The sequence below is a fragment of the Anas platyrhynchos genome, chromosome 2 (genome assembly GCF_047663525.1).
Source record: "Anas platyrhynchos isolate ZD024472 breed Pekin duck chromosome 2, IASCAAS_PekinDuck_T2T, whole genome shotgun sequence".
NCBI classification, from domain to species: domain Eukaryota; kingdom Metazoa; phylum Chordata; class Aves; order Anseriformes; family Anatidae; genus Anas; species Anas platyrhynchos.
In genome coordinates, this window is record NC_092588.1 from 156,577,454 (window position 1) to 156,602,097 (window position 24,644).

Consider the following 24,644-nt stretch of genomic DNA (forward strand, 5'->3'; position numbering starts at 1 on the left):
CCTGCTTTCAGGAGGCTGCTCGTTAGAAACCCTGTTTCTCATAAGAGAGGAGATACACAGGCACTTAAGTTAACCACATAAACATTATCCGAGCCGGAGAAAGAGAATTAGCTGCACTATCATCATGCCAAATGTAGTAATGTCTGCAAGTCTGTGTATCTTTCTCCGCTCCAGGACAAAAGTCCAAGAGACAATGTGATTAGAAATTCCCATATACTGTAAACAGCCCACCACAGCCGCTGGCACACAGCACTTGTGGTTTGATGCAGTTGTCTGGGAAAACCGTGCTTCTGAATAACTCCCAGCAACCTAAAACATTGACTTGAGGCTCTTCTTACCGAGCAGATTCAGTCCTTCCAGCCTGATCACCGCCTGATGCCAGAGGCTTAAGCAGAGTAAAACGTGGATCTTCTGATTGCTCGGAGGGTGCTATAACAGCAGCTCCTGGATTGTCCCCTTGCTGGGCAGATTTCTTCTGTTAATGGTGGAGAAGGTCATAAAACCAATTACACAGCTCGAAGGAAAAGAGCTGCACTAATGCCTGATCAGCAGATTATGGTTATTGCTACAAGCATGCCACAACTTTTGATTTACAGGACCTGCTATGAAACTTTTCTTTAGTTTCTTACCACTGCAGAAGAGAAACAAAGCAAAAGTCAGTAAAAAGTGCTGTTTTGTAGGAAATGATGGGGTACACACGGTGTCACTACAGAACCTATAGTACCACTGCCAGCATTGGCTTGTATCCTTAACCCAAGCTTCATCTTGGACCCAATGCTCTAGCCCCTGTTTCTGAGGTATCTGACATATTCACTGCCTCACCATTGTGAGGGTTTTGTATCTTTAGGAACTGGATGTCTAAATACCCTTAACAAAACCTGAATGTAAGGTACCAGACCACACGAGAAGCCTTTGATGGTTTAGTGGACTGCCCCTCAATTCCTGTGCCATCTGCACACCTTGCACTGTTACTTTTTTACACTAGACCATAAAAGTTGAAGACATTCTTAACATGCTAGTCCCTAAGGAGCCAACCTTCCTGATTCCTTCATCTGTACAACAAATTTTCCACATGGCTGAGACTCATCAGACTCCTATGACTACCATGGAGATCTGAGGAAGTTTTTAGAGTGGCTCGCAGTGGGAGATGAGAATAACTCACGAGGGAGTCCCATCACTCCATGAGGGGATGTAGCTGGGCTCCACAGCAGCCTGCTGATGCTGCCTCACCTACGTTTGCCTGCTTGCTTCCTTCAGCAGCCAAGGATGGTCAGTCCCCATTGCAGCCCTACGCCTGCTGTCAGGCTGATGTCACTAATATTTCTATATTTTTCTGCTGCTTAAATAGTTTGAAGAAAAAATATGTATAAACAGGAAAGAAAATTAGAGTTACAAGAGAGGACAGAAGAGACTGCCAGTAGGGCAGGTGTTAGTGGCTTCAGCTAGCAACCATCTTGGACAATACTGAAGGAAGTGGAAGAACAGATCTAAAATCATTACAAGTGTGCTCCTCTAGTTCATTTCTCCGACTACCTGGAGTGTGAGTTGCCCAATCTCCTCTTCCAGCTCTTTAACTTTTGCCTCTCGTTCAGCCACCAGCTGTCTGAGCTGCTCTATAAGGCAGTTTTGCTTCTGAGCCTCGTTGTTCAAGTGCTGCCCTAGCACCTGCTGGGACTCCTTGTTCTTCTCATCCTGCTGGCTCAGGTGCTTTAAGATCTCCTGCATTTGCTTCAGCTGACTCTGATAAAATAGAAATAATGAGTGAGATATTCACTTTTGTACACAATTATTAAGACTCCCTGTGTTTTACACCCTACAACACATTTAGGAGTGTGAGGGCAAGCCACTGCCCTGCCAAACTCATTCCCTGGTGTAAGCAAACTGATGTCACTAGCACTACTCCAAGAATTTGGTCCACTATGCTTTAAGCATGAGCTCAGCTTGCCTTCCTCTCAGCAGCTATCACTTCAAAGAATGGCCCAGCACATCTACTTGTAACACTCAGACACGTTCTGCTGGGTAAGGGCCATCTGCCTGGTCCTATAAAGACTTTAGGGACTGGATGGCTCAAGTTGAAAAGATTCTGAGAGGTTCAGTTTGCTGGGAGCTTTGCTACTGAGCGTAGCAGAAAAACAAGCAAGAGTGGCTGGCTTTTGACAAAGAAATAGACTTTTTCCATAAACTGAATAAAAGAGATTTCAACCTGTTTTTTGTGACATTCGATTATGATCAGACTGTGTGATGGTGACATTAAAAGAGGAGGGTAGTGTGAGAAAACAGCTATGAGGCTAGGCTTTTTTGCTGGTGGGGTTTGGAGTTTTTCACACTCTGACAAATCTAATATCGTTGGACAGTTTATTCTGTCAGGCGAACAGACTGCAAGCAAGGTACTTCTTTGATGTGATAGATCAAAATTTAACCGCTCCTTCCAAACAAAAATTTTGTCTTTCTGTAATACTTTTAGTGAGAGTGCTCAAACTTAGCAGAAGTGCCAGCTCTTATTGGGCTCCTCTGTAATCAGCCTAATCTGCTGGTCAGTGCCCATATTCCCCTCATGGCTGCCTGGGGTGCAGAAAGGTGAATGCCAGCTTAGTCATTACCCTCTGTTGGCTAAAAGCTCTGTACAGAAGCAAGGATAACTGCTTTTAAACTTGCGAGAAGCTGGATTAGGACTTCTACTAGGAAGTGGTGTATTTTCTCATTTTTTTTTCTCATTATTGTAATTGGGGAAAACCAAAGCAATCCCACAAGAGCGTGACAGTGGGCATTTATTTCAGCATAACTGTGTCTTGAGGCCCCAGCAGTACTCCTAGTTTTGAAGGCCCCACGTCCTCTCAGCTCCAGCTACTGCAACTAGATGTGCACATGGTTTAGTATGCATGGTTCAGGTCTTGCGTATTGTGGGCTGTGTAATACAACAAATTAAAGTGCAAGACTGCAGGCATTCCCAGAGAAAAATAAATAAATTACTATCAGAGCTGAAAGCAGAACAGAGAATCCAGTCCAGCTTCCGGAGTCAGGGATGAAGCCCTTCCTCTACCTAACACATTTCTATTTCTATCCTTCTGCAAAATGTTTCTTCCAACACTTGACTCCAAATCACCCCTAGTGCTGTCCTGCAGCCGTTGTGTGATCTACTCTGAAGTGCACAAGGGCTTTAGCTAACTCTGAAACCTCTGGCTGTCGCAGTTTGATTCACCAGGCCCCTGTATAAGGTTCTCTGTGTCACTGTGGCATTAAATGACATCACGTTTCATCACTTAGAGAAAGAGGGCTGATTGCAAAGGCTGGGACCAACAGTAATGGGCAGTACCAGTAAGGCATCTATGAGCTCATCATCGTGTTTTCCTTTCTCCAGCAGGGTTGCAATCTGTCCCTTCAGGGTCTTCACTTCGCTGCACAGCACTTTGTTCCTGGCTTTTGATGCGTCGAGTTTTTTCTTCACTTCCTCGTGATTTTTTTGGAGAGCATCGTGTTCCCCAGTGAGTTTCTGCAGATGCAAACACATCATAGGAAGTGACAGTTATAGCCTGGATGCTTTGGTGAGCTAAAGGAACCACACATTGTCCAGCACAATCAAAAATATGGCACTGGTGTATCATATCATCCCTAACTAAGCAGAAAGTATAAATAGCACTACTCACTGTTTGCTTGCCACCATCAAAAAAGGTCTGTCTGACCAGAAATAGAAGGGAACTGGGTTGGTTTAGTACGTGCCAGGAAGCGTATGATAATTCTGTCCTAAAACATAATTCTGTATGCTTCTGATCATTCATTTGTCTCACCATATTCCCATGGGGAAACTGTTTTACTCCCAGATAGAGGATGATGCTGCCACGCCGTCTACTAGAAGCTCTGTGTGGCACATGCTGTCTCCTGAGCCATGCTTTCACCTAGATGGAAGTGGCCAGGGAGTGTGCTGGCAGTCATGTAGCCATGGACAAATGCAAGGGAAATTTTGGAGTGGAGCCTGAAACACAAGGGGAGAGTGGAGCCATGCAGATTACAGTTACCGAGGGAAATCTTCCCAGTGCTGCATGCCTGTGGCCATAAATCTCTTCCCTTCTCACAGCCAAGAGTGAAAGGTGTGCATTACCCCACTGCTCACTCTATTGCACGGTCAAATTGTGGGGAGAAAAGCAGCAGCTAATTAAGCTCTGGAGCGGTGCCAGGTGGCCTTTACAGAAGAGAATCTGGGAAAAGAGCTCAGGGAAACGTGCTTTGCTAGCCTGTTTGTACAGCTGACACCCCCTGCTGCACCCCCCGTGGTTCTTGTGGACACAGACCTATGGATCCTTTACGCCTCAGGGTTTACTGCATGCCATGAGCCATAGCCCCTTTCAAGCCCTAAACGTGTTTATTGTTGTAGCAACTCAATACAATAGATGGAGAGTAAGGCCCACGTTCAAACTGCCTCTTGGAAAGAGTCCAGTGCATTTCTGAACTTTACTCTGCTCAAATGTAGGAGCCCATAGCCGTGAAGATATACGAGGTGTGAGGAGGATGCTTGTATTTAACACTGCGTGGAGAATGCACACCTGGCCACAGGGAGAGGGGGATGCTCCAGAGGTTGGATGCAGCTAAGGCAGGGCTTCTGTCTACATGTGACTTCAGCACGAAGCCAGCACCAGCTGCACTGCAACCTGTGGCCTCTCTCCCTCTTTCTTACATCAAACACCACGCCCAGTTGTCAGGTGGCCGTGTTTCAGGCCAAGTGGATGCATCTGATGTGTGAATCATAAAGCAAGGGGGTGTATCATGTACTGCAAAGATATGCCTTGACATACAATACAGAAAACCAGCGTAGAAGCCTCTTGCACAGCCTGTGAAGTGTGGCATGACTTCTTCGAGGAGACCGAGTGGGTTTCCAAAATGGTCTTCAAGTAGGGCATGTAACATACACCCCGAAAGTAAGGCAAGTTCTTACTCACTATGTACCCAAGTAGGACCCTGTCAGCTCACAACATTTTACCTCCAAGGCTTCTTTCTTTTCTTTTTCTAAGCTGCGAATCTTCAGCAAGTTCTTCTCTTGGGCTGACAACTTCCTGGGATCAGCCAGTGCCAGCAGTTCCTCATCCGTTTCACTCAGTGATGTTCTGCTCTTGGTTTGACCCAGCTGATTCTCCAGCTCTCGAACCTAGGGCACAACACAGTGGTCCAGCACGAAAGAGCATATAACCAGAGCTCAGAGCTCACTTCTTGGCATTATCATGGTTACACAGCGCAGTGAATCTGTTTTTTTTCTTTTCACATTTATATTTGTTAGGTGCTAACAAACATGCAGATGCTTATGGCATCTGTGCAGGGAGGAGATATGACCACAAGACCTACAGGAGATAAAGGACACAAGGGAGTTCTGTGCTTTATCAAAGCCACATGTGAAAGCAAAAGCAAGGCAGAGACCCCAAAGCATCCTGAATGCCACTAAATATGTACGTGGCCAACGGAGTAATGTTAGATCTCCTCTACAAGGGCAGACACCCACTTACCCATATAAATTTAAGCATCTCAGTCTTCAGCAGAACCATCATCCAGCATGGCCACATCTAAGGCACAGTTGAGCAGCCTGAACACAGGTATCTGGCATTGTTTTAGATGCCCTGGGGTTCTGGAGACACATGGCACAGGATCTACAGGACATCCCTACTCCTCCAGAGCAATGACCAAAGGTCAAAGGAACACCCCACGGCATCTCAGCTGGCATTAGACACCAGTGTTTGGGCAACCGAACTCAGTTGCTGCATATCAGCTTCACTACAGATTTATTTTACAGTCAGGAGAAGGAAACAGGATCACTTTTGATCCAGTGACTGTATTTACTGTATCACCACTGACTACAGAAGGGGCCTGTGGAGACTGGCTCCAAAATTTGTACAGTAGAGTACAGTAACAATATGCACAGCCTTCAGCTGAATCAAAGGGAAATGTAGTTTTGTAAATCAAAGGAAAATGTAATTTGCCCACGGGAAAACAGAGATTAACAACTTCAGTCAGTGCAAAAATCACACTTCATTGGCATATAATTCAACACCAGAAAAATAGGAGGACTGTGTATCAAATTACCTGAGAAAAGTTTTTATGTGAGTCAGACAAACTGCCTCCCTGTCCTGAGCTGACATTTCAGCTAAACTGTGCTCTTCAGAAGATACAGGAGTTAAAGATTTTACTTAAGTTCCCGGGGGAACAACTCAAACATCTTATCTGGCCTCAATTCTTCCCATCTGACTTTAGGCACTGAACAAAGGTGTCTAAGTCAGAGCACAGAGACTGACAGGGCTCCTTCTGTACGCAGTGGAGAGAGGCACCTTCAAAATATCCTGGGATTTTAACTAGGCTGCCACAGCTCTCCAGAGTCACTGAACTCTCTCCTCTGACACAGATGCTAAAGATCCACAGCTTAAATATGGAGGCTTGCATGTTTGCAATAGACTAATTAGCAGGGATTCTGAAAGACTCTGCACACATCATTACATGTTTAAAATCTAACACACCGTACCCATACACACACAAGCAATAAAGAACAGTCCAAAAGTTACCCTAAAGCTTTTTATTCCAACGGTTGCTTTCCTCAACACAGAAAATGTATTTGGCTGTGTATTTGTAGTAAACTTTTTGTCCTGGGACATATCTTATCATCAGGTTTAGATGTTAAGAATTACTTAATGAAGAACCAACAATTTATCTCAAACATCCCACTCGGAGCTTACTATGCAGGCCCTGTGCAGGGTCTCAACTCACCTTGCTTTGGAGAACAAGAATTTGCTGGGCTCGCCCACGCCAGCTGCCAGAATTGGTCAAGAGACTCTGAATATTCACATCTTCACCAACTTCATTTGCTAAAAGCTGTGAAGAAAGGATTAGGATCAGCAATAAGCCTAGGCTGAAATATCTGTGGAGGGGAGGGGAGGAAAAACTGCTCTCTCTAGCAGTAAACCCAAACCACTCTATCTATACACAGTAGGCTGTGTATAGATAAAACCTGTGTCTGATATCCAGGATCCCGTGTGATGTAAGCTATTTGGGACCATTATCACAACACAGAGTGTTGCTGCTTAGGAGGGATTTGGCTAAAATGCACGATTTCATTTGTTAAGGTGGATATTTTGGTATTTTAATGTTTGAGTATTAGTCTTTAAGGTTTTTTATTATTATTATTTTTTATTTTTTTATTTTTTAAATGTGAGTCTATATTTTGCTGCCTGCCTACCAAGTCTGTCAAATTGTACCATCTAGCTGCACAGTTGGGTGTTGTGACTTGTACCCCCTGCCACCTGATAATATGGTTAACATAACCAAAACCACTTTATTAGGCAAATGGCCATAATATGTAAGCAGCTCAATCACAAATCAGTCCCCTTCTACCTCCCCCTTTTATAACTAGTTATAACTACCCTGCGGCCAGTCCTTATTCTACTAAGGATCCCTAAAAGAACCCACCTGGCCCCATAGCATCAGACAACAGGTGTCAGGCTGTGCTACCTCTGGAAGAGGATTTCAAATTCATCACCAAGGTTTCCCACGCGTTGCTAACAGTTTTCAATACCTGCATTTACTCCGTACTACATATAACCAGAACTGAGCGGGAGCAGAGCAGAGATGCTGTCTGAATACACACTCTTGCAATCAGGCACTAAGCCAACTTCTCTCTTGCACAATTCTGAAGCAGCCACATTAACGAGAGCTAAAGTTAGTATGACGAGTGTTTAAATTATTTATAAAAAGGTCAGCAGAGTTCTATTTTTAGAAGCATATTCTCTACTCTGATCTGCATTGCAGGTCTCTTATGCAAAGTAATGAAACCAAAGGAAGCAGAGCACAGAGGAATGCGTTAAAACCCATCGTGAAGCAAGCAGGAAAAAGTTACTCTGGACATCACTCCACCACACTGTTTAAACCTGCTTTGGTTCAAGTGTGGTTTTTAATCTCAGTAACTTCATGGGACTGAGGCCTACATTAAAAAGTAATTACTTAATTCGATGTTTTGGAAAAGAGGAGTGGGCTGTATGTTTCAAGTCAGTCAAAATCTATTTTGCTGAACTGGGACTTTCAAACCTTAAAGGATCTGTACCCATCATAGCAGCAGAAATAATGGGAATGGTTATCCAGTTACAGGGGCAGTGCATGAAATCATCGTGTGCCCATGCACGTATCTTTCCAGTTCAACAACTATACCCATGGTTTTGGTACCTCCTTACAGTTGACTGGAATCATGGAGGCTAATGAAAGCTTAGAGGAAAAGAAGCCTCCTCCTGATGTCACAAGAGTACACCTCTTGAACAGGATTCCAGCCACAGGCTGCATCCTGGAACAGTACCTTTTGCATCATCTTCAGTTCCTGCTTTGCAGACTGGACTTGGTTCCGATACTCCATCACTTTGAAGTTGGCCGTGGTTAATTTTTCTTGCAATGCTTTCACCTCTGCACTCTCGGCCTTTGAAGAGAAGAATGGACGTGGTAAGAACAGAATCCTCAGTGAAAACGTAGAGTTATTAAGACGCACATATCCATCAGGATCACAGAACCTTTTTTTTCCAGACCCATTCCCTAATTTGTGGGGTATAGAGGAGGTGAAAACAGAGCGATTTGGTCACAAAACTAGAAATGGGGAGAAATCCTTGCCATAAAGAAAGGAATGCACAATAGGAAAGAACTACATGTAAGTATTAGTTCCATTAATTCTGATTTCCTCTCTGTGATTACAATTCATACCAAATTTCCTTCTGTCTTCTTCAGAGTTGACTGCTTGATTCCTGCATCATCACCACCAAGGGAATGTATTTTTTCCACAGCTGTCTGTAGCTGGAAAAAAAATGCACTGTTATAGAATGGATACAGTGAAGAACACACCTTCATGGAAGACTAATTAGAAAAAAAATACAATGGTAATTTTAATGAACCTGAATGTTTATTTATGAAAAAAAAGGGAAAAAAAAAAAAAAAAGACTTCATTTCTGCTTATTTTTTATAAGGAATCAGGAAAAAAGCCTTTTTCTGAAATGCCTCCCAAAGAAGCCTGGGTTATTTCACTGTGAAATAACTTCAGGGAAAATGTCTCTGACTTGCTGCAATGGGATCAGTTATGGGTATTTCTGGGGGATTTTCTCATCACAGGTTCATAAAATAAGAATGTATACATATAAACACAAATTCTATAAAGTACAGATCAGGATGTTGTCTCTGGATACCAGTTTACCCACTTTTTGAGAATATCACAGGATATTTAATAAAAAGCACACAGCTCTATTCACCAGAGGAACTTAAAAGGAGAAATGACTACCTAACAACCTACAGCTGAGGTTCAGTAATGATGTTAAATCTCTTATTCTTCAGCTGGGATATCTCTGAAGTAGCATTTCTCAACAGGTGAAGAGTGTTATCTGCTTGCCACAGAATAGGAAGGCAGACGCACTGCCTCTACTTCGCTGGATCATGTCCTCTGTTGAGGTTGCAAAGATTTCTTGCTGGACAGAAGTGCAGCGAGGTTGGAGCTGGAAAGGCTGGGACATGTTGCTTTTAAGCAATGAGACTTCATTCTTTGAGGTGGGCAGGAAATCTTGGTTATTTGCCTGAATAAAAGAAAGCTCTAAGGAACAGCTTCTTCATTTCAGTCGTATCTGGAGAAACAAAGTGCAACTCAGGGCCATCTTACCTTTCTTTGCAATAAATCCATGCACAGACCAACCACCACTTCTATCCAGTTCAGAAATTTGTTTAGGCAATGGACCAAGAGTCAGGAATTTCAGCAAGTGGTGGCAGCTGCTGGGTCCCATTTCAGTGATGTTTTCTGCAAACACCCATTTGCAGTCTTTGTTCATGTTCTGCTCTTTGCTAAGCGATTGCTCAATGACCACACCCCGCATTTTGTTTGTGGGAACAGATTCGTGTTAAAACGCTTATGATTTCCATATTTTGCAGCTCTCATGCAAGCAAAGAGCTAACAATTATGTGAAATAACAGTGTTTTCCCCTGGTCAAAGTACATTCTGCGACGCGTTTGCAAGGTACCATCAATATGATTCATTTCCCTGAGTTTAAGCCATCTAGAAGCGTATGGGATGAGATCCAACTCTCAAATTAACACTTTTCCTCTTCTCAACGTGGGTGTCTCTATTCCTAATTAATGGAATCTCATCAATACAACCAGGGAAGTCTACTCTTCAGCTCACTCTACACTAGACCCCTTCATCAGGTCAAGCAGATGTGCTGACTGCAAGTTCTTTTTTGCCCCCACACAGGTGTCTGGTCCTGTTGGAGGTGTCTAAGGGACATGACATCAGCTGCAGCACCCAGAGTGACACCACTGTCATGTTCAACGGCCCTGTTTGGATGTCTGGGAGGTCAAGTGGCACCTCAAATGGTACTTTTATGCTTTGTGTGGGTAACTGAATTGTGCTTTAGTTGTCTTGTTGTATAATCAATGGAAAAAGATGAGTGGCTCTCATCAGCTTAGCATAAAAGTTACCGAAGAGATGTGAATCTCTGCAGGTTCCTCTCTGTGATAGCTCTCCTTACACTTCACTCAACATTTTTGATAGGTACCTCCCACTGTCGAGCACTGCTTTAATCCTACCTTTCCTTCACATCTTCACACAGCTCTTCTGAATGGATCCATTCCAAAAACTCAGCCAACGATCATTAGTTTGGAAAAAAGCCATTCCAAAGGAGTCTGTGAGAAAATGGCCTCAAGTTGCACCAGGGGAGGTTCAGGTTGGAAATGAGGAGAGATTTCTGCTCAGAAAGAGCAGTCAGGCACTGGGACAGGTTGCCCAGGGAGGTGGTGGCGTCCCCATCCCTGGGGGTGTTCAAGGAGAGGTTGGACGTGGTGCTTGGAGACATGGCTTGGTGGTGACATTGGTGGTAGGAGGATGTTGGACCAGGTGATCTTGGATGGCTTTTCCAGACTTAATGATTCTGTGATTCAATGAAAATACAGACCAGGGCATGGCTTCACTGTGGTTCATTTCTATCGCAGATAAGACAGGTTGCTTCATTGGTCTTTGACTGTGATGGTGCTGGTGTCCAAAGAGCAGATTAGTTCGTACCTGAGGTGCCACTCTCTGCCCTGACCAGCACTGTTTCTTGAGGATTTCTGTTTACTTTGACTTTCTTTCCTGAAGCACCTGCAATTCCTTTCTTTTAGGTCAGTACCTGACAATATTTTACATTTCTGTGTCTTTACACTTCTGCAATAGAGGATTAAAAATAAGATTTTTTTTTTTCTTGAAATTATTTGCATCTTGCTCCCCTACTTATGTAACTTCACAGGTCCTCAGCCACACCTGGTATTTCTTAGCCAGCCTGCCAGCTGTGTGACAAGGCCCTTCTGACCAGAACTCTCTGGATTTATGCAGTTCTCAAACCTGTCATCTGCCACTTCTTCATCCTCCAGGTAACTGGGATCCAATTCAGATAGCTGAATGATTCATGAAAATAAGCGACTGTGAAAGATGGAGTCAAAAGGCATTTGTCAGACAGAGCGATAAACATTACTGATACATTTAAATGATGCCTTCTGAGGAGGCAAAGTGAAGAAAAATGCATTGATAATGATCTAAAAAATTACAAATACTGCAGAAGGAAGATCAGTAGTTGCCAATGAACAAAGCAAACACTGACATCGGGGCATCTAATTTTCATTTCAGCAGTCACCTGAGGGAAATTAGTCCCGTGAAAGGTCAGCCTGTATAAAAACATTGTAGTAAACCAGAAGAATATAGCTGGATGAGTGAAGATTTTCCATCTTAAGTGACATAGTTCGTTACTGCCTCAGTTCACAAAGCACTTATGCTATTTGTGTTTCAAATACAAGTAAATTTCAGAGGTTGGACTCGATGGTCTTGAGGTCTCTTCAAACCTAGAAATTCTGTGATTCTGTGTGATTCTGTGAATGTTTCTAACTGGCATTTCATACATCTTTGGCTTATTATTTTGGCTCAACCTACTGATAGCTTCTCCTAGCTCCTCTTTTCTGCAAAGGTGGAAACAGCTGAGGGCACACATCCCTCCCTCCTAGCATGGAAAGAAATGACAAGAATTCAAAGCAAGCATGAATGCAAGAGCAAATTCAAAATGGCAACGTGAATCAAACCCAGAGCTACCACAGCTTCTCTGTCCCAAAAGCTGGATTTGTTTCTTTGAGAAAAAAAAAAAAAAAAGAAAAAAAAGAGAACAAGAAAAATGCCTCACTTCTCTCTCCAGCTCTTTGACTTTGTTATTCAGTTGCTTCACTTTGGCTTTTTCGCTCTCAGTCTCGGCAGTTATCTCACGATTCTTCTTGGCCAGTTCAACAATTTTAGCAGCAGCAACGTCCCCTGCTAAACCAGACATCCCTGAAAAGCAGACATAAAAGCAAAGGACATCTCTCACAGGCAAGATTCAGAATAGACAATGCTTTTGTTCTCTGTCTGCCGCACAGTGTACTTTTATTGTCCGAGCCATCGCTCCCAGCGCTGTGCCAGGCACTTAAATGAGTAAGCGAGGGAAAAGAGGCGTCAGTGATCCAGCTGGACTGCCTGGCACTTTGAGCCAGCCTCACACCGTGGCTAGCAAAGCCAAGTTTCACCCTGTAAGAACAGCCACACGTGAAAAGGCCACACCAGAGGTTCTAGCAACACACCCAGAAAGGGGAGAGTGGTTTTCTGCTCACTGCTGTGAAGGACTGTTAAGAACTGGCAGAATATTGTGGCATTTGTGGCCTGTTATGGAAAAAGACAACACTCTGTCTTGCACTCGTTGTTTACTCCTGGAGGAGTTGCCGAAACAGAGGTGCAAACATTTTCTAGACATCTGTCCTTAAAGGTCAGGAGCACTACTACAGTTGACTCCTGGGTAACAGCCAGGAAATTTCATTGTGCCTATTTATAAGTCCCTCCTGATAACGCAGGCAGCCTTACTGTATTACTGAGCTCTTCTAAACACACACTGCGCCCTCCTCCTCAGAGAGGGCTGGAGCAGTGTCACAGAGAAAGTAAGCCCCAGGAGTGCCCTCTGTGTCACCTGGCTTTTGTTAACATCACACAGGTGAAGAAAAGTCCTTGGACAAGTGCGACATCGATATAATTGCATGCAGCATGCAAGAAAACCTCTAGCTCAGCAATAACTACCAGCCTGCAATAACAAGTCATGTTTGGCATATATAATGCTCGTTATTTTAAGAGTTTCCACTGATCTTCTTTATCTGATGTGCTCCCTCTCATCCAGAAGCTACTTTTTCCTTAGTTTTCCTAACAAATACTGGCTGCTAAGGAGCACAGGACATACTAAACTAACTGAAATCCAGGCTTGTGCCTCCGTCTGATGGCATTGCATGTGTTTAATTAAAGCTCCTTCTTTCCCTGCGATGCGTGTGGGTCTCTTGCCCCAAAGTGGATAGGTGCAAAATGCCCCCAGCTGGCATCTCAGTCAGCCAAGAAGCTGCAGCAGCATTTCTGGCTCCTGGTTTTGACCCAGCCTATCACCTCTCCTAAACACGAGCCAGAGGTAATTATGAAGAGTGGAGGTGTATGCATTATTTAGTTTTGCTTATTGCTGGTTTTCCGATGGTTTTTCCCTTCTCTGCTGGCCTGGTCATCGCTGCTGTCCTGAACAACAGTGGCACCCAGTGGAAGAGGTTCCAACTGCACAGCTCAGCCTTCAGAGGACACCCAAACAGCTTTCAGAGCTGGACTTTGCGTTCAGCCAGCACGCTGCGTGTGTCCTGTTCAGGCTCTTAAACAAAATAAGCCTGAATAAGGAATTTAACACTATGTAGCAGAGAAAAACTGTAACACTGCCCTTTGACATTAGTATAAAGACTGCTGGAGTCGTCATGTTTTGTGCTCATCAGTGAACCAATCTGTGAGGAGCAGGGATTAATAAGTATCCCCAAAGCACTACACTTCTTTAAAGGCATGTATCGTTATCAATAACAATATTCTGTGCCTCAGTTCTGACCTGGACACCTCAGACATCTTTTGGTCCTTCCAACAGCTCTCTTTCTAAGATGGGGAGCGGCAGCATTCATATTTTGCAGCTCATGAAACTGAAGGGGAGTAAGATGCAGACCTTAAGCATACACACCAAGCCACAGGTGTGTGCCATCGTGTCAAACCACTGCAAGGAACTTCTCATGGCCAACAAAGCCATGAGACTCTCCAGAGGGGGGAGATGTCAACGTTTAGGTAACTGCAAATGCCAAACAGGGTCAACTTAGACTTTTGTAAGCTTAGGTAGCAACCCTAAGCGTTGACTATGTGAGTATATTCTCAGGTATCTACTTCCAAAATCCAGAGACAAGAGGCTTCAGTGCTATGGCAAATTACTGCCAAGCTCAACACCAAATCTCAGAGTTGTTTCTCAGTTAAAAGAGCTGACTTTGCTTCATCCTAGAAGCAGCTTATTAGAGAAGAATAAATGGAGGCAAGCACAATGTGAACGAAATACTGCTTTTTAGCCCAAAGCAGGTGAAGAGATGTCACGTTACTATTTCACTGCCAGGAGGATTATTTGGCTCACAATGACTCCGTTATCCTGCCTCTATTGTCATCAGCATCAAGCAAACACTGGAACTAACACAGTGTGAACACAAAGCTCCTGCGGTTACCTGACAAAGCCAATCTGTCCTCCTGCATTTTTTTCTGGAGTTGCTTTATTTCAAACTCTTTGTCTTTCACCAGTTTGTACAGCCTGCAGTTCTCATCCCGGACCTCTCGAAGCTGATCCTGAAGTTGCTCGTTCTCAACTTCAAGCAACCTGGGGGGAAAATAAGTCGTAACGACAAAACATCGCCATGATGTGCTTCAAAACAATGCTTCCAGAGACAAAATAATGCAATGACTGTGTGCTGAATGAGCTGAGCTCACCAGGAATGAGTTTACTGAATTAAGCAGAATATCCTGAACCTCAGGTCAGAAAATAACAGAAGCTGATCATCTGATATCTGATCTGTTCAGTTAACTTGTGTCTTCTTCAAAAATTCTGCATTTCCCCATGTCTTCTGGGGCAAAACATCACAGAGTAGGTATCTTTTTAGGGCTCCTGAGGTTACAGAATAGTCTCAGCTCACTCATTCTGACTTATCTGGTTCATCAGAGGAAAGCAGGAAGGCTTGCCATTCAGCATCTGTGACATTCAGCCTTTACTTCCTCTGCCTACCAAAGCCACCAGAATCCAACAGAGCATAAATTACAAGAGCTGCTGCAGAGGTTCTTTCTTTAAAAACGAATGCTTCAGAGCAACTCACCAGAGGCCCATTTCCTGTGTCCTCATCCCATTTCTTCTGGTATCCCACCAGGACGGACTAGCATCGGTTTGTATTGTTAATGTCACTTTTTGGAATTCATTTGAGAACAAAGAATATCAAAAAGCCCTCTGAATGGGAGGAAATGGCCTCGCTCCTCCAATTCTTTGGTACATTTAGTAACATTTATGGGTTTCATCTCTCTCAGGCATACAGAGGATGAACAGCTTTAATCTCTTTGCTGCCCTTCCACGATGGTTCCTCCAAGAGTAAAATCTAGAAATCAGGGCCGCGGGGGATCAATCAAACTGTGGACACACAGGCACCTACCCGAGACGCCACAGATTTATCTGAGCCCCCTGTGTGAGGCAGCAGAAACGTTGCAGGGTCCTTGTCTGAGTCATGGGGATGCTCCTGATGTACTCTCAGGAACCCCAGATACCAGCAGGCACTGATGGCAGGCAGCTGAATTGAGCCTTAGGTTGCCATTGCCTGCAGTGTGACCTTGGGTAGCTACATTGTGGTGATTAAATCAGAGCCCCACACCTTTACCCTACACACTGAGTGCTCCAGACTGCAGCTGAAGCAGGAAGTAGGCAGCCTGAGTGATCGTAGAGGGTTGGATGTAGGCCAGTTGTTCCAGTATATGGCTGTGGATATAAGCGTAACAAGAGGGATAAAAGCATTTAGGACAAGAGGGAATGGCCTCAAATTGCACCAGGGGAGGTTCAGGTGGGAAATGAGGAGACATTTCTGCTCAGAAAGAGCAGTCAGGTATCGGGACGGGTTGCCCAGGGAGGTGGTGGCGTCCCCATCCCTGGGGGTGTTCAAGGAGAGGTTGGACGTGGTGCTTGGGGACATGGCTTAGTGGTGACATTGGTGGTAGGGGATGTTGGACCTGACGATCTTGGAGGGCTTTTCCAACCCTAATGATCCTGTGATTCTATAACCACAGCTGGCTGTCAGCTTTCCCAACAGCCACCTGCATATTTTCTCTTCAAGTTTTAGCAAGCCTGTTGCTCAAACCGGGCTTTAGCTGTTAAATGCATGCTCCGTGTGTGCATGTCAGAATAAATGACCCCTGAAAGCGCTGTCATAAACAGCAGAGTCAATTTATAAGATGATTCACAATCCGTAATTAAGCAGCGCACGTCTGTTCCAAAGCTGCAAATCAAAGGGAGATCAAAGGCAGCTGTTTACAGAGGAGAAGAAAGAAAGCAGCAATCTAGGCAGAGAAAAGACAAAACTAAGTTATTCCCACGTGTACCACTCACAGAAGGGAACAACAAAACGGGGCAGATTTAATGAGGGGATACACAGAAACATTTTCAACCTTTATGGTACTAGCACGAAAAAACTGTTCTAAGCTCCCCGCACACCTGGTCAGCGACGGCAGCCAGCTCTGAGGCAGACAAATGGTGATAAATGAAGCAGTACGGATGGAAATCCCAACTGCAAAGAGCTGGAGTCTCCTCTGAGAGACTTCTACGCCTTACAAAGGAGGTTCTACCCAAGTGGTTCTGCAATGAAAGTCAGCCAAAAGCAGCAGGCCACAGAAAGCCAACCAATTTTACTGCAGCTCAAGTAAAGAGAGCTGGGGGAGCTTGTGAGTGACGGCTGTGGCTGAAATTCAATGTTTTTCCCAATTCTGTCTGGGATTCTCCACGTGATGGGGAAAATCACTCAATCTGAAATGCACCAAACAGACCAGGGAGTATAAAGCCACACACAAACACAATTAAAAGCAGAAAGACAGACTGAAGTGCCAGCTAAGCACCCGCCTGAACAAAATTTGGATGCAGGAACAGAAAGCTGCAAAAATGAGCTCCTGAGATGTTAGAAGTCCCTAACATCTTATCTTGGCAGTACTGCAAAGCAGCATCCCTGCATCCTGTTGAATCCCCTCCAGAAGCAAGTCCTGATTGGATTTGACACACTCAGAACCACTCTTCTCTCACATGTAGATGTACGTGAACAAAGGACAACGCAAATAAACCTGCAGTGTGCTACACCTGCTATGTCAAACGGGGCTTTTAAGTCCGTGCTGCTGGAAGCAGAGCTAAGCAACAGCTCCTGAACTACTCAGACCTCGGTTTCTGAACTGTAGGTGGCAGAGGAGCAGCCCCAGAGTTGCTGGGACTCTCTTGTACTCCATACCTCCTGCACCAAGATATTAAGGGAGATTCTAAACCTCCCCTTAAAATAAATCCAGACCTGAAGTGTGGGAATGAGTCTCCCTCTGCATTTAAAAAGATAAATGATTCAAATCTCCTCACTAATCTGTACATGTTATCAGAGAAAATGTTGAAGGGATGATGACAGCTGGCAGAGGTCAGACCAGAAGCTTACACTGCTCAATCAGCCAGCCACAGAGAGGGACTCGTGTGTGAAGAAGGGAACGGATGGTGCAAGGAGAGCACCAGGTTATTTCTGGAAGCTCAGCTCCCTGTTTTGCACAACCACGTTCCCAGAAGCACCTGAAAGTTTCAGTGGCTCACTCACAACCTCCCCGCATCATCACAGGAGCCCTGCTGCAGCTTCTGTACTCAGACATTCGAGGAAGCAATTGTTAGAAACAAGCTGAGCAGGGAGCTGCCCAGAGTAACACAGAAGGAAGATCAGCATTTAGGGCCCAATAAACCTGGCTTATGGCCTGATAAACCTTGGCAGAGGTGCCCTTCCCCGTATGGATTCTGGGAGGGAAAACTGTCTCAAAGGTATACAGCTACCTGCATGTACCACAGCACGTCACCCTGTCGTGACGCCAATAAAACAGCTTGTGGGGTTAAAGCTGTAACCTGGATCACTGAAATGACTTGAGATAAAACTACCCTTGCCCAGAAAGGGAATGCAATTTCCAGCAGAGCCCTGAAAACAGCTGGGTCAGCACAGTCGCAAGTAGAGAGCAGAAGCAGGAATTGCTCAGGCTGCCTTCGCCACTACCAGGGAGCAAATCCCAGAGTAGCCAACACTGTGCTAACTGCAGACACCTCTGGGATGTGCCCAGTTCCAGACCTGTCCCAGTCTGTGAAAACAAATTAATTAGGTCAGAAGGAGACACTGACTACATCCTAGGAGGAGGATGAATGATCTGAGCTGTGGCTCCAAATCTGGTCCAGTAAATTGATTTCTGCACTCGGCTCCAAAAGCAAGATTCAGGAAGAGCCACAGCAGAATGCCCAGTGTCCAGACAATCCAGATACTCACCCGTGGGTGAGATAAGGCCCAAACCCTTGCCACCAGGAAGATTTACAACCCTGACTTGTGCATCCATGTCATGTATCTTACCTGTGAGGCAACCCTACCTATAAGACTCTTCTATATTTCATCTCCTGTGGTTGTCTTTTGACTTACTCAATCATGTCACGCGGCACAGGTACATGGGGAACACTGTTCTGGGCTGCAGGCCTTTGGCTTGAACCCATTAGCTGCATGACGCTTTGCACATCCTGGTTTTTGGAAATTACTGGTGTAGGAAACCTCTTTACAAGGTTAGGCAGGAGCTAACCAGTAGCTCAAAGGGCGCTGGTGATTGTGGAGCGACTGGAGGTGGGCAGATGGCACTTAGCGCATCGCCTTAACCCCTCCATCCTTCCTTCAGCTCTTCGTTTGTGAAACTCTGAAAACAAAGAGCACAGAGCAGTGCTCTGAGGCTAAATAGATTAGTGAGTGAGGCTGCTGAAAGCCTAACACATGAAGATAAAGCGCTCTGTCACTGTGAGTTTCATAAGATCATACGCCAAACATAGTTCTGTGACCTCCTGAGGGAACAGTGCTGCTACACCTTTACCTTTTGCTGTCATCTTCAGTTACAGGTTGCTCTGTTTCAAACAGGTTTAGATCATTCGGGATGCCGAAAGTCTCCTTTGCATCGCCATTGTTAACCTTCTGACTGCTCTGCTTGTCCTTTTTCCTCTCCATTAGATTCTGCAGCTTCCTTTGCTGTTGTTCCTGAAGAGCCTTAAACTGGCTTTTAAAATGCTCCTGTGCTTTTAGGTCTGACTCCATGGTTTACTAAAAGCGTCGCAGGAAGAAAACGAAGAGCAACAGAGAGCAGAGATCAACAGCACATTCAAAACATCCTCTTCTAACAGCTGCTTTGTAGTTTTTCCACCCCGACCTTTGCAGTCTCCCTGCCACCTCCTCCTCTTCCTCCTCAGCCTCATGGCCTCGCTTTAAGTGTCCTTTTTGCCATAAGCGGCTTTCAAACAGAAAAGCCTTCAGGTCTTTTTCACTCTAGCGTTCAAAAAGCAATGCCTTAAAATGCTTTTTAACGTATCTGTTTAAAATAAACATTTTTAGAGAAGCGCAGGTTGGAGGAAAACCCAAGCAAACGGGGCAACTGCACCATGCAACTTTTGTTTTTTATGACTAAAAAGGACGCAGGCTGGTTGCAACTCAGGCCCACGCAGCTTTCCTCCCCAGGTTTCAAAAAAAGACCCAAATCCCCTAATTTTGGGGGCTAAGCTGGGTCCACCAATGAAAGATCTCTAGTTCCCCTAAACACCAGCAGCGTGGCTTACAACTTTCCCCTCAACTTCCGAGCAGCGAGTGCCACCCAGCGTGACCCAGCCGGGCACGGAGCAGGTCCCGAGGGCCCCACCGCACCTCAGCCCCCCCTCAGAGTGGGGGGTCCCGGCCTGGCTGCCACCAGGCCGCGCTGCCTCCCTCAGCCCCAAAATTTCATCCCTCGCCTCCCTCCCTCCCACGCCTCTCCCGGCCGCCTCCCCCACACCCTCTGTGCCCACCTACGCCGCCCCCCGCACCCCCCAGGCTGGCGGCGGCGCCCCCTGAAGCAAGGCCCGGGCCCAGGCTTCGGGCTCCCGGCTAGGCCGCGGCCTCATCCGGTTGCCATAGCAACGGGCGGGGCGGGCCCGGGCCGCGCATGCGCCCTGAGCCCGGCGCCGCTCCCCTCAGCGCGGCCGCCATCTTAGCGCCCTTGCCCCCTGTCCCTCAGGGCTGTAGGGCGGCCGCAAATAAGGGCAGCTCCGCCCGCCCGTTCTCCCTCCGCCCTTCTGAGGGAAGTTTGAGGTCCTCCATGGCAGCCCTGTGCCTTTTTTAAATTAAAAAGCCCTGTGGCTTTTTTAAATCTCTATGTACCCCCTCACGCAGTCCCCAACCCCCCCGAGGCTTTGCACCCAGGGGGAGCCCCGCAATAAATCCACAGTGAAACCTCCACCAGCTCCTCATCTCCACTGCTCACGCCCGTTTATTCATATCACACCTTATTCACATCCTATTTTATTCGTATCACACGCTGCTCTCAACAAATCACACCAGTGCAGGGCACATCTTGCTTTATTAGACCTCCTATTGTCACACTGCCACCATGGAATGTAAGCTAGTTGGAGAAAATCTTGCCCTTTTTTTTTTTTTTTAAACAAATTATCTTCATCAACAAGTTTTTGTGACTGCTGTTAAGGGCTTTAAGGGGTTCCTGCGTAAAATAACACTGGCGCTCTGCGGGGAAAGGTTTTACACCTCACAAAGTATGAGGGGGGCTTTTCGGATTCAAACATTTTAAAACTTCTGCAGTACCGTTCCCACAGAAGTCAGATCATACATTTTAAAAGCATTAGAACACCAAATCAAAGTGCATTTTAAATGTTACATTTAAATGTTACCCAGAAGAACACTGTAAATACAGTTACAAAATACAGTAATCTAAGCATCTGAAAACCTATAGTAAAAATAGGGAGCCGGTGTCTTCATTAACAATTAATAAATATAACATTTAAATAGCTGAAACACACCACATACTTATCTTATGCCTTAAATAAAAAAATAAAATAGATGTCTATAGATACCTTGGTATTTCAGAAGTCAGTGCTGCTGGAAGCTTCTAAATTACACAGCTGGAGGCTGACAAATATACAGGATAGGAAGTGCCAGCAGAACATTCACAGCATTCACGATGCTCTCTTACAGATGTGGCCTCTACCTAACAGAAGCTAGGTCAAACTTTGTCACTTTGGGCAATGGCAGCAAGGGAAGTCACCAACGGCAGGACTGAGCTCATGCTCAAGGGGAAGATAAAGTGATTGTACTCTACTATAGCCCCTAAAACTGCGATAGAGTAGAGTAAATCAAAAAGAATCAGACCCTGATACCCATTTTACCCACTATGCAATCATTTAGACTGCCAGCCTCGGGACAGCGTACCATACACAAAATAAAGGGCAATTCTCTCAAGCCACGTATTTTTTTCCCCTCAAGATCCCCTCAATATGAAGTTTCTAGCTGCAGTACACAGGCCACCACCAGCACAGACATTCGGGTTCTTCCATTATTCATTGGGCTTTATCACATACTCCCGTACCATTGAATACAGCACACCTGCATGACAAAAAAAAAGACAGTATTAGAAAGCTGGGTTAAATATGAAACAAAGGTTTCAAAACCTGAACACTGAAGTTATGAGCAACCAAAGTGATATTTCCCTTACTCCGTTTCATTTTCTTTTTAAACAGCCAAGATAAACACCACAGAATTTTTTATACACAGGAACTTTTCCTAGTTTAGTGGTATGAGGATCCCCAGCCAACGCTAGTTCCCTTTGCGGCCAAAGTCAAGCTTTGCTCTCAGACCTTCTGGGAATACAGCAGGGGCAAACAGTGCTTCATGGGCTATAAATTCACACACATACACAGCCAAAATACTAAAATAAGACCCAGGAAGTTGACTTTCCAGTGCACTAAGTTCAGAAACAGCAACATATTTACAAGGGAAAATATTAACAGCAGGTGGCCTTTTTTCTTATTGCCTCTCATTTCAATACCTTTAGGACCTCACACACTTTCCACCTCTGAAAGCAGTGGAAACTTCTAGTCCCAAAGTTAGTGGGGTTCAGTATTGAATATCTGCACTTAAATATTATGTGAACTCTAGGAAGAGTGAGCAACCAGGCATAAATATTGATATGTAGCAGCCTGAATGTTTCCACCCCGAGGGTTTTTAACACATGCTGATGTTACCCACCAGCAGAAGAGGTGTGAGAGGGTCTCCATGACCCAGAGGGCCCACCACAAGAACCTCCTGCTCGGTACCTACCACACGTTATTGCTCCCACCACGAAGCCCTGGGCTGCCACACGCATGTGGATCAGGTGAAGCGACATTTTCATGTTCCCTCGGTGCTTCAGTTTGTACAGCCCATAGCCCACCACCGCCACGAAGCCAGCCATCCCTACAAAGGAAGGAAGGCATTTATACGACTAAAAATCACCTCCAACACCTCGGTGGTGTTGATCTATCTAAACCAGAAATCCTGGGACTAAGCTTGGTTTTCTCCAACGCTATTTTTGCGTTTTCTTCCTTGTTTTCACCTGAGTGCCATCTCCTTTAACACACAGCAGGCAGAACGATTCCCATAGGTGTTAAAGCGCAACAGCAGCAGCTCACGGTGCGTCCTCAGGGTGTCACGGAGTTTCCTTGCTATTTTTTCAGAGGACACAAGCGCCGCTCGCTTTCTTAGAAGGAACCTCACACCAAGAACACGGCCGGGCTTCGGGCAGGACACTCAGTGCTGCTGGTGCACGGGTGCATCCCGACATACCATCGCCCGCTGCAGATGTTATTTTGGGTCATCGCATTTGGCGTGCTTTCCCCGGGGACAAGTTACAAGTCATTTGTCCCACCCCACGGGTCTGAGGTTTAAACACCGTTCGTTTTAGCACTTGGACGGACCAAACGCAGCCCAGGCGGTGCCAGATCCCACCGCGGACACCGATGCTCTCACAAAATATCCCAACCCCAGTGCCTTTTATTCCGCATTTAGGATTATTTACACAGCCCAAAGGTGGCTGCCAAGTTTTAAGGGCTGGGTATATTTTACTACCGAGAAGCCAGACAGCTTGGCTGCCCGAACAGGAGCGTGCCCAGCTCTAGCTGAGAACCAAACACCCTTCCCCTGTGCGTAATTCACGCGACAGCTTCATTAAACACAAATTAAGAGTTCTGGGGCCTTCAAGCTAGCTCTTAACTCAGGCTGAAGGTAAACTGCCACTAATCTGCCTGCGAGAAGCTGGACTTACTGAGTCCATCGTGAGCTGGAGCACAAAGTCCTGTGACCACGAACCAGCAGCTATCTGCTGGCAAGGAACGGCTCACCCCGGCTGACCCGTCCGCCCTCCATGTAAGGCGGCTGGAAATCAAACCCCGTCCCCTGTCAGAGGCAGTTCCTGAGCAGAGGAAAGTTCCCAGGGCACACAGCCCTCTCCTCAAGGCTTTTTCGGGTCTCGGCTGAGGATTTTAACAACATCCTTAAACCAGGGAACCGCTAAACCTAGGGGAAAATGCATTTGGACTAGGGGATGGGCACAAAGAGGTGAAACCTTCAGGAGGTGGGATGGATTTGGGATACTTTTGGTAGGGCTTTCGTTAGCTCTAAAGTCCCTGTGTAGTGATCACAGAGCTCCCAGCCCCTCCAAAACAAGCCACCATCCTCACCACCTCCCAGGATCACCCAAACTTGTTTCTTTTAACCTCACCTAACTTTTTTTTATAGGTTCTGGGCGCTGCGTTTAACCCGAGAGGCCTCATCGATTTCCCCCTCTCCCTGACAGCAACCACCACCCCAGGTCGAAGCTGCTCCCACATCCCAGCCCGGCATGAGGAAGTCATTTCACGGCAATTTCCTTTTCACGGCGGGCGACCGTGTTTGCCGTATCGATCCCTCGGGGAGGAGATTGCCCACAAATCCCCATCTTCCCCCGCTTCGTCTCACCGATGGGCACGAACGGCGTCTCCTTGAATTTCCGCAGCAGCTTCGAGGTCTGGCTGCTCTCTGCCTCATACTCGCTTAAGACGGATTCCTGACCGGACGACATGGTGCCGGCAAGGACACGGAGCCTCCCTGGAGATTTTAGAGATGAGAAACACAGAGAATTTATTTTATTTTATTTTGGAAAAAAATATAAAAAAAATGGTTATTCCACGCGGGCCGCAGAGCTGAAAAAAAATAATTACAACACAGCTTACTTAATTCGGTTGAAATTTCAACAAATGAGACCTTTATGCACTAGAACAGGAAATAACCAACAGCAGCACGTTCCCACCACCCCCAAAAACACCCTTTTTCCCCCCAAACCCGACCCCAAGCCCAGCCCCCCGCGGCCCCCGCGCTCACCGCCCACGCCGGGTCTCGAACCCGCGACCCCTCGGCCCGCAGCCGCTCCGCGCCCGACCGCCGGCACCGGCCGGCACCACGCCCCGCCCCCCCGCTCTTATTGGCCACCCGCGCCCCGCCCGCCCCGCTCCCATTGGTCCGTCAGGCGCCGGCCCGGCGGAAAACTACAACTCCCAGCGCCCCGCGCGGCGCCCCGCTTGCCGCCGACCAATCCGGACCGCGGAGAGACCTCCTCCCGGCGCCATTGCGCCACCGCCCCGCCCTCCAAGTCCTTATATGGGCAAAGAGGCGGGGCATGGCGT

The 24,644-nt window shown here is 46.1% G+C and overlaps 2 protein-coding genes across 5 annotated transcripts in view; both read right to left on the bottom strand.

The window, feature by feature from the left end:
• CCDC13 (coiled-coil domain containing 13) overlaps positions 1 to 20,119 on the bottom strand; it is a 33,114-nt gene extending 12,995 nt beyond the window's left edge. Inside the window, exons 1-11 of one of the 3 annotated variants that reach the window (XM_038173584.2) lie at positions 19,965 to 20,119; positions 19,007 to 19,230; positions 14,581 to 14,729; positions 12,186 to 12,328; positions 8,710 to 8,799; positions 8,315 to 8,431; positions 6,739 to 6,843; positions 4,973 to 5,137; positions 3,314 to 3,490; positions 1,534 to 1,740; positions 339 to 475 (exon numbers count right to left, since the gene is read on the bottom strand). In XM_038173584.2, coding sequence (XP_038029512.1) covers positions 339 to 475; positions 1,534 to 1,740; positions 3,314 to 3,490; positions 4,973 to 5,137; positions 6,739 to 6,843; positions 8,315 to 8,431; positions 8,710 to 8,799; positions 12,186 to 12,328; positions 14,581 to 14,729; positions 19,007 to 19,224 — 1,508 coding nt within the window. In that variant the 5' untranslated portion in view covers positions 19,225 to 19,230; positions 19,965 to 20,119. The remainder of the gene's footprint in view (positions 1 to 338; positions 476 to 1,533; positions 1,741 to 3,313; positions 3,491 to 4,972; positions 5,138 to 6,738; positions 6,844 to 8,314; positions 8,432 to 8,709; positions 8,800 to 12,185; positions 12,329 to 14,580; positions 14,730 to 19,006; positions 19,231 to 19,964) is intronic. The other 2 variants (XM_038173586.2, XM_038173585.2) reach the window with 2 other exon arrangements.
• A 280-nt stretch (positions 20,120 to 20,399) lies between these two features.
• On the bottom strand, positions 20,400 to 24,465 carry HIGD1A (HIG1 hypoxia inducible domain family member 1A). Of its 2 annotated transcripts, none has more exons than XM_038173588.2 (4): positions 24,343 to 24,465; positions 23,941 to 24,069; positions 22,267 to 22,401; positions 20,400 to 21,552 (listed from the first exon to the last, which is right to left on the bottom strand). In XM_038173588.2, the coding sequence occupies exons 2-4, from the start codon at positions 24,041 to 24,043 to the stop codon at positions 21,503 to 21,505; spliced, it is 288 nt and encodes a 95-aa protein (XP_038029516.1). In that variant the 5' UTR covers positions 24,044 to 24,069; positions 24,343 to 24,465; the 3' UTR covers positions 20,400 to 21,502. The 2 variants fall into 2 exon arrangements, with proteins under 2 accessions (XP_038029516.1, XP_071890006.1); XM_072033905.1 differs by lacking the exon at positions 24,343 to 24,465 and adding an exon at positions 24,195 to 24,279.
• Positions 24,466 to 24,644: the final 179 nt, after the last annotated feature.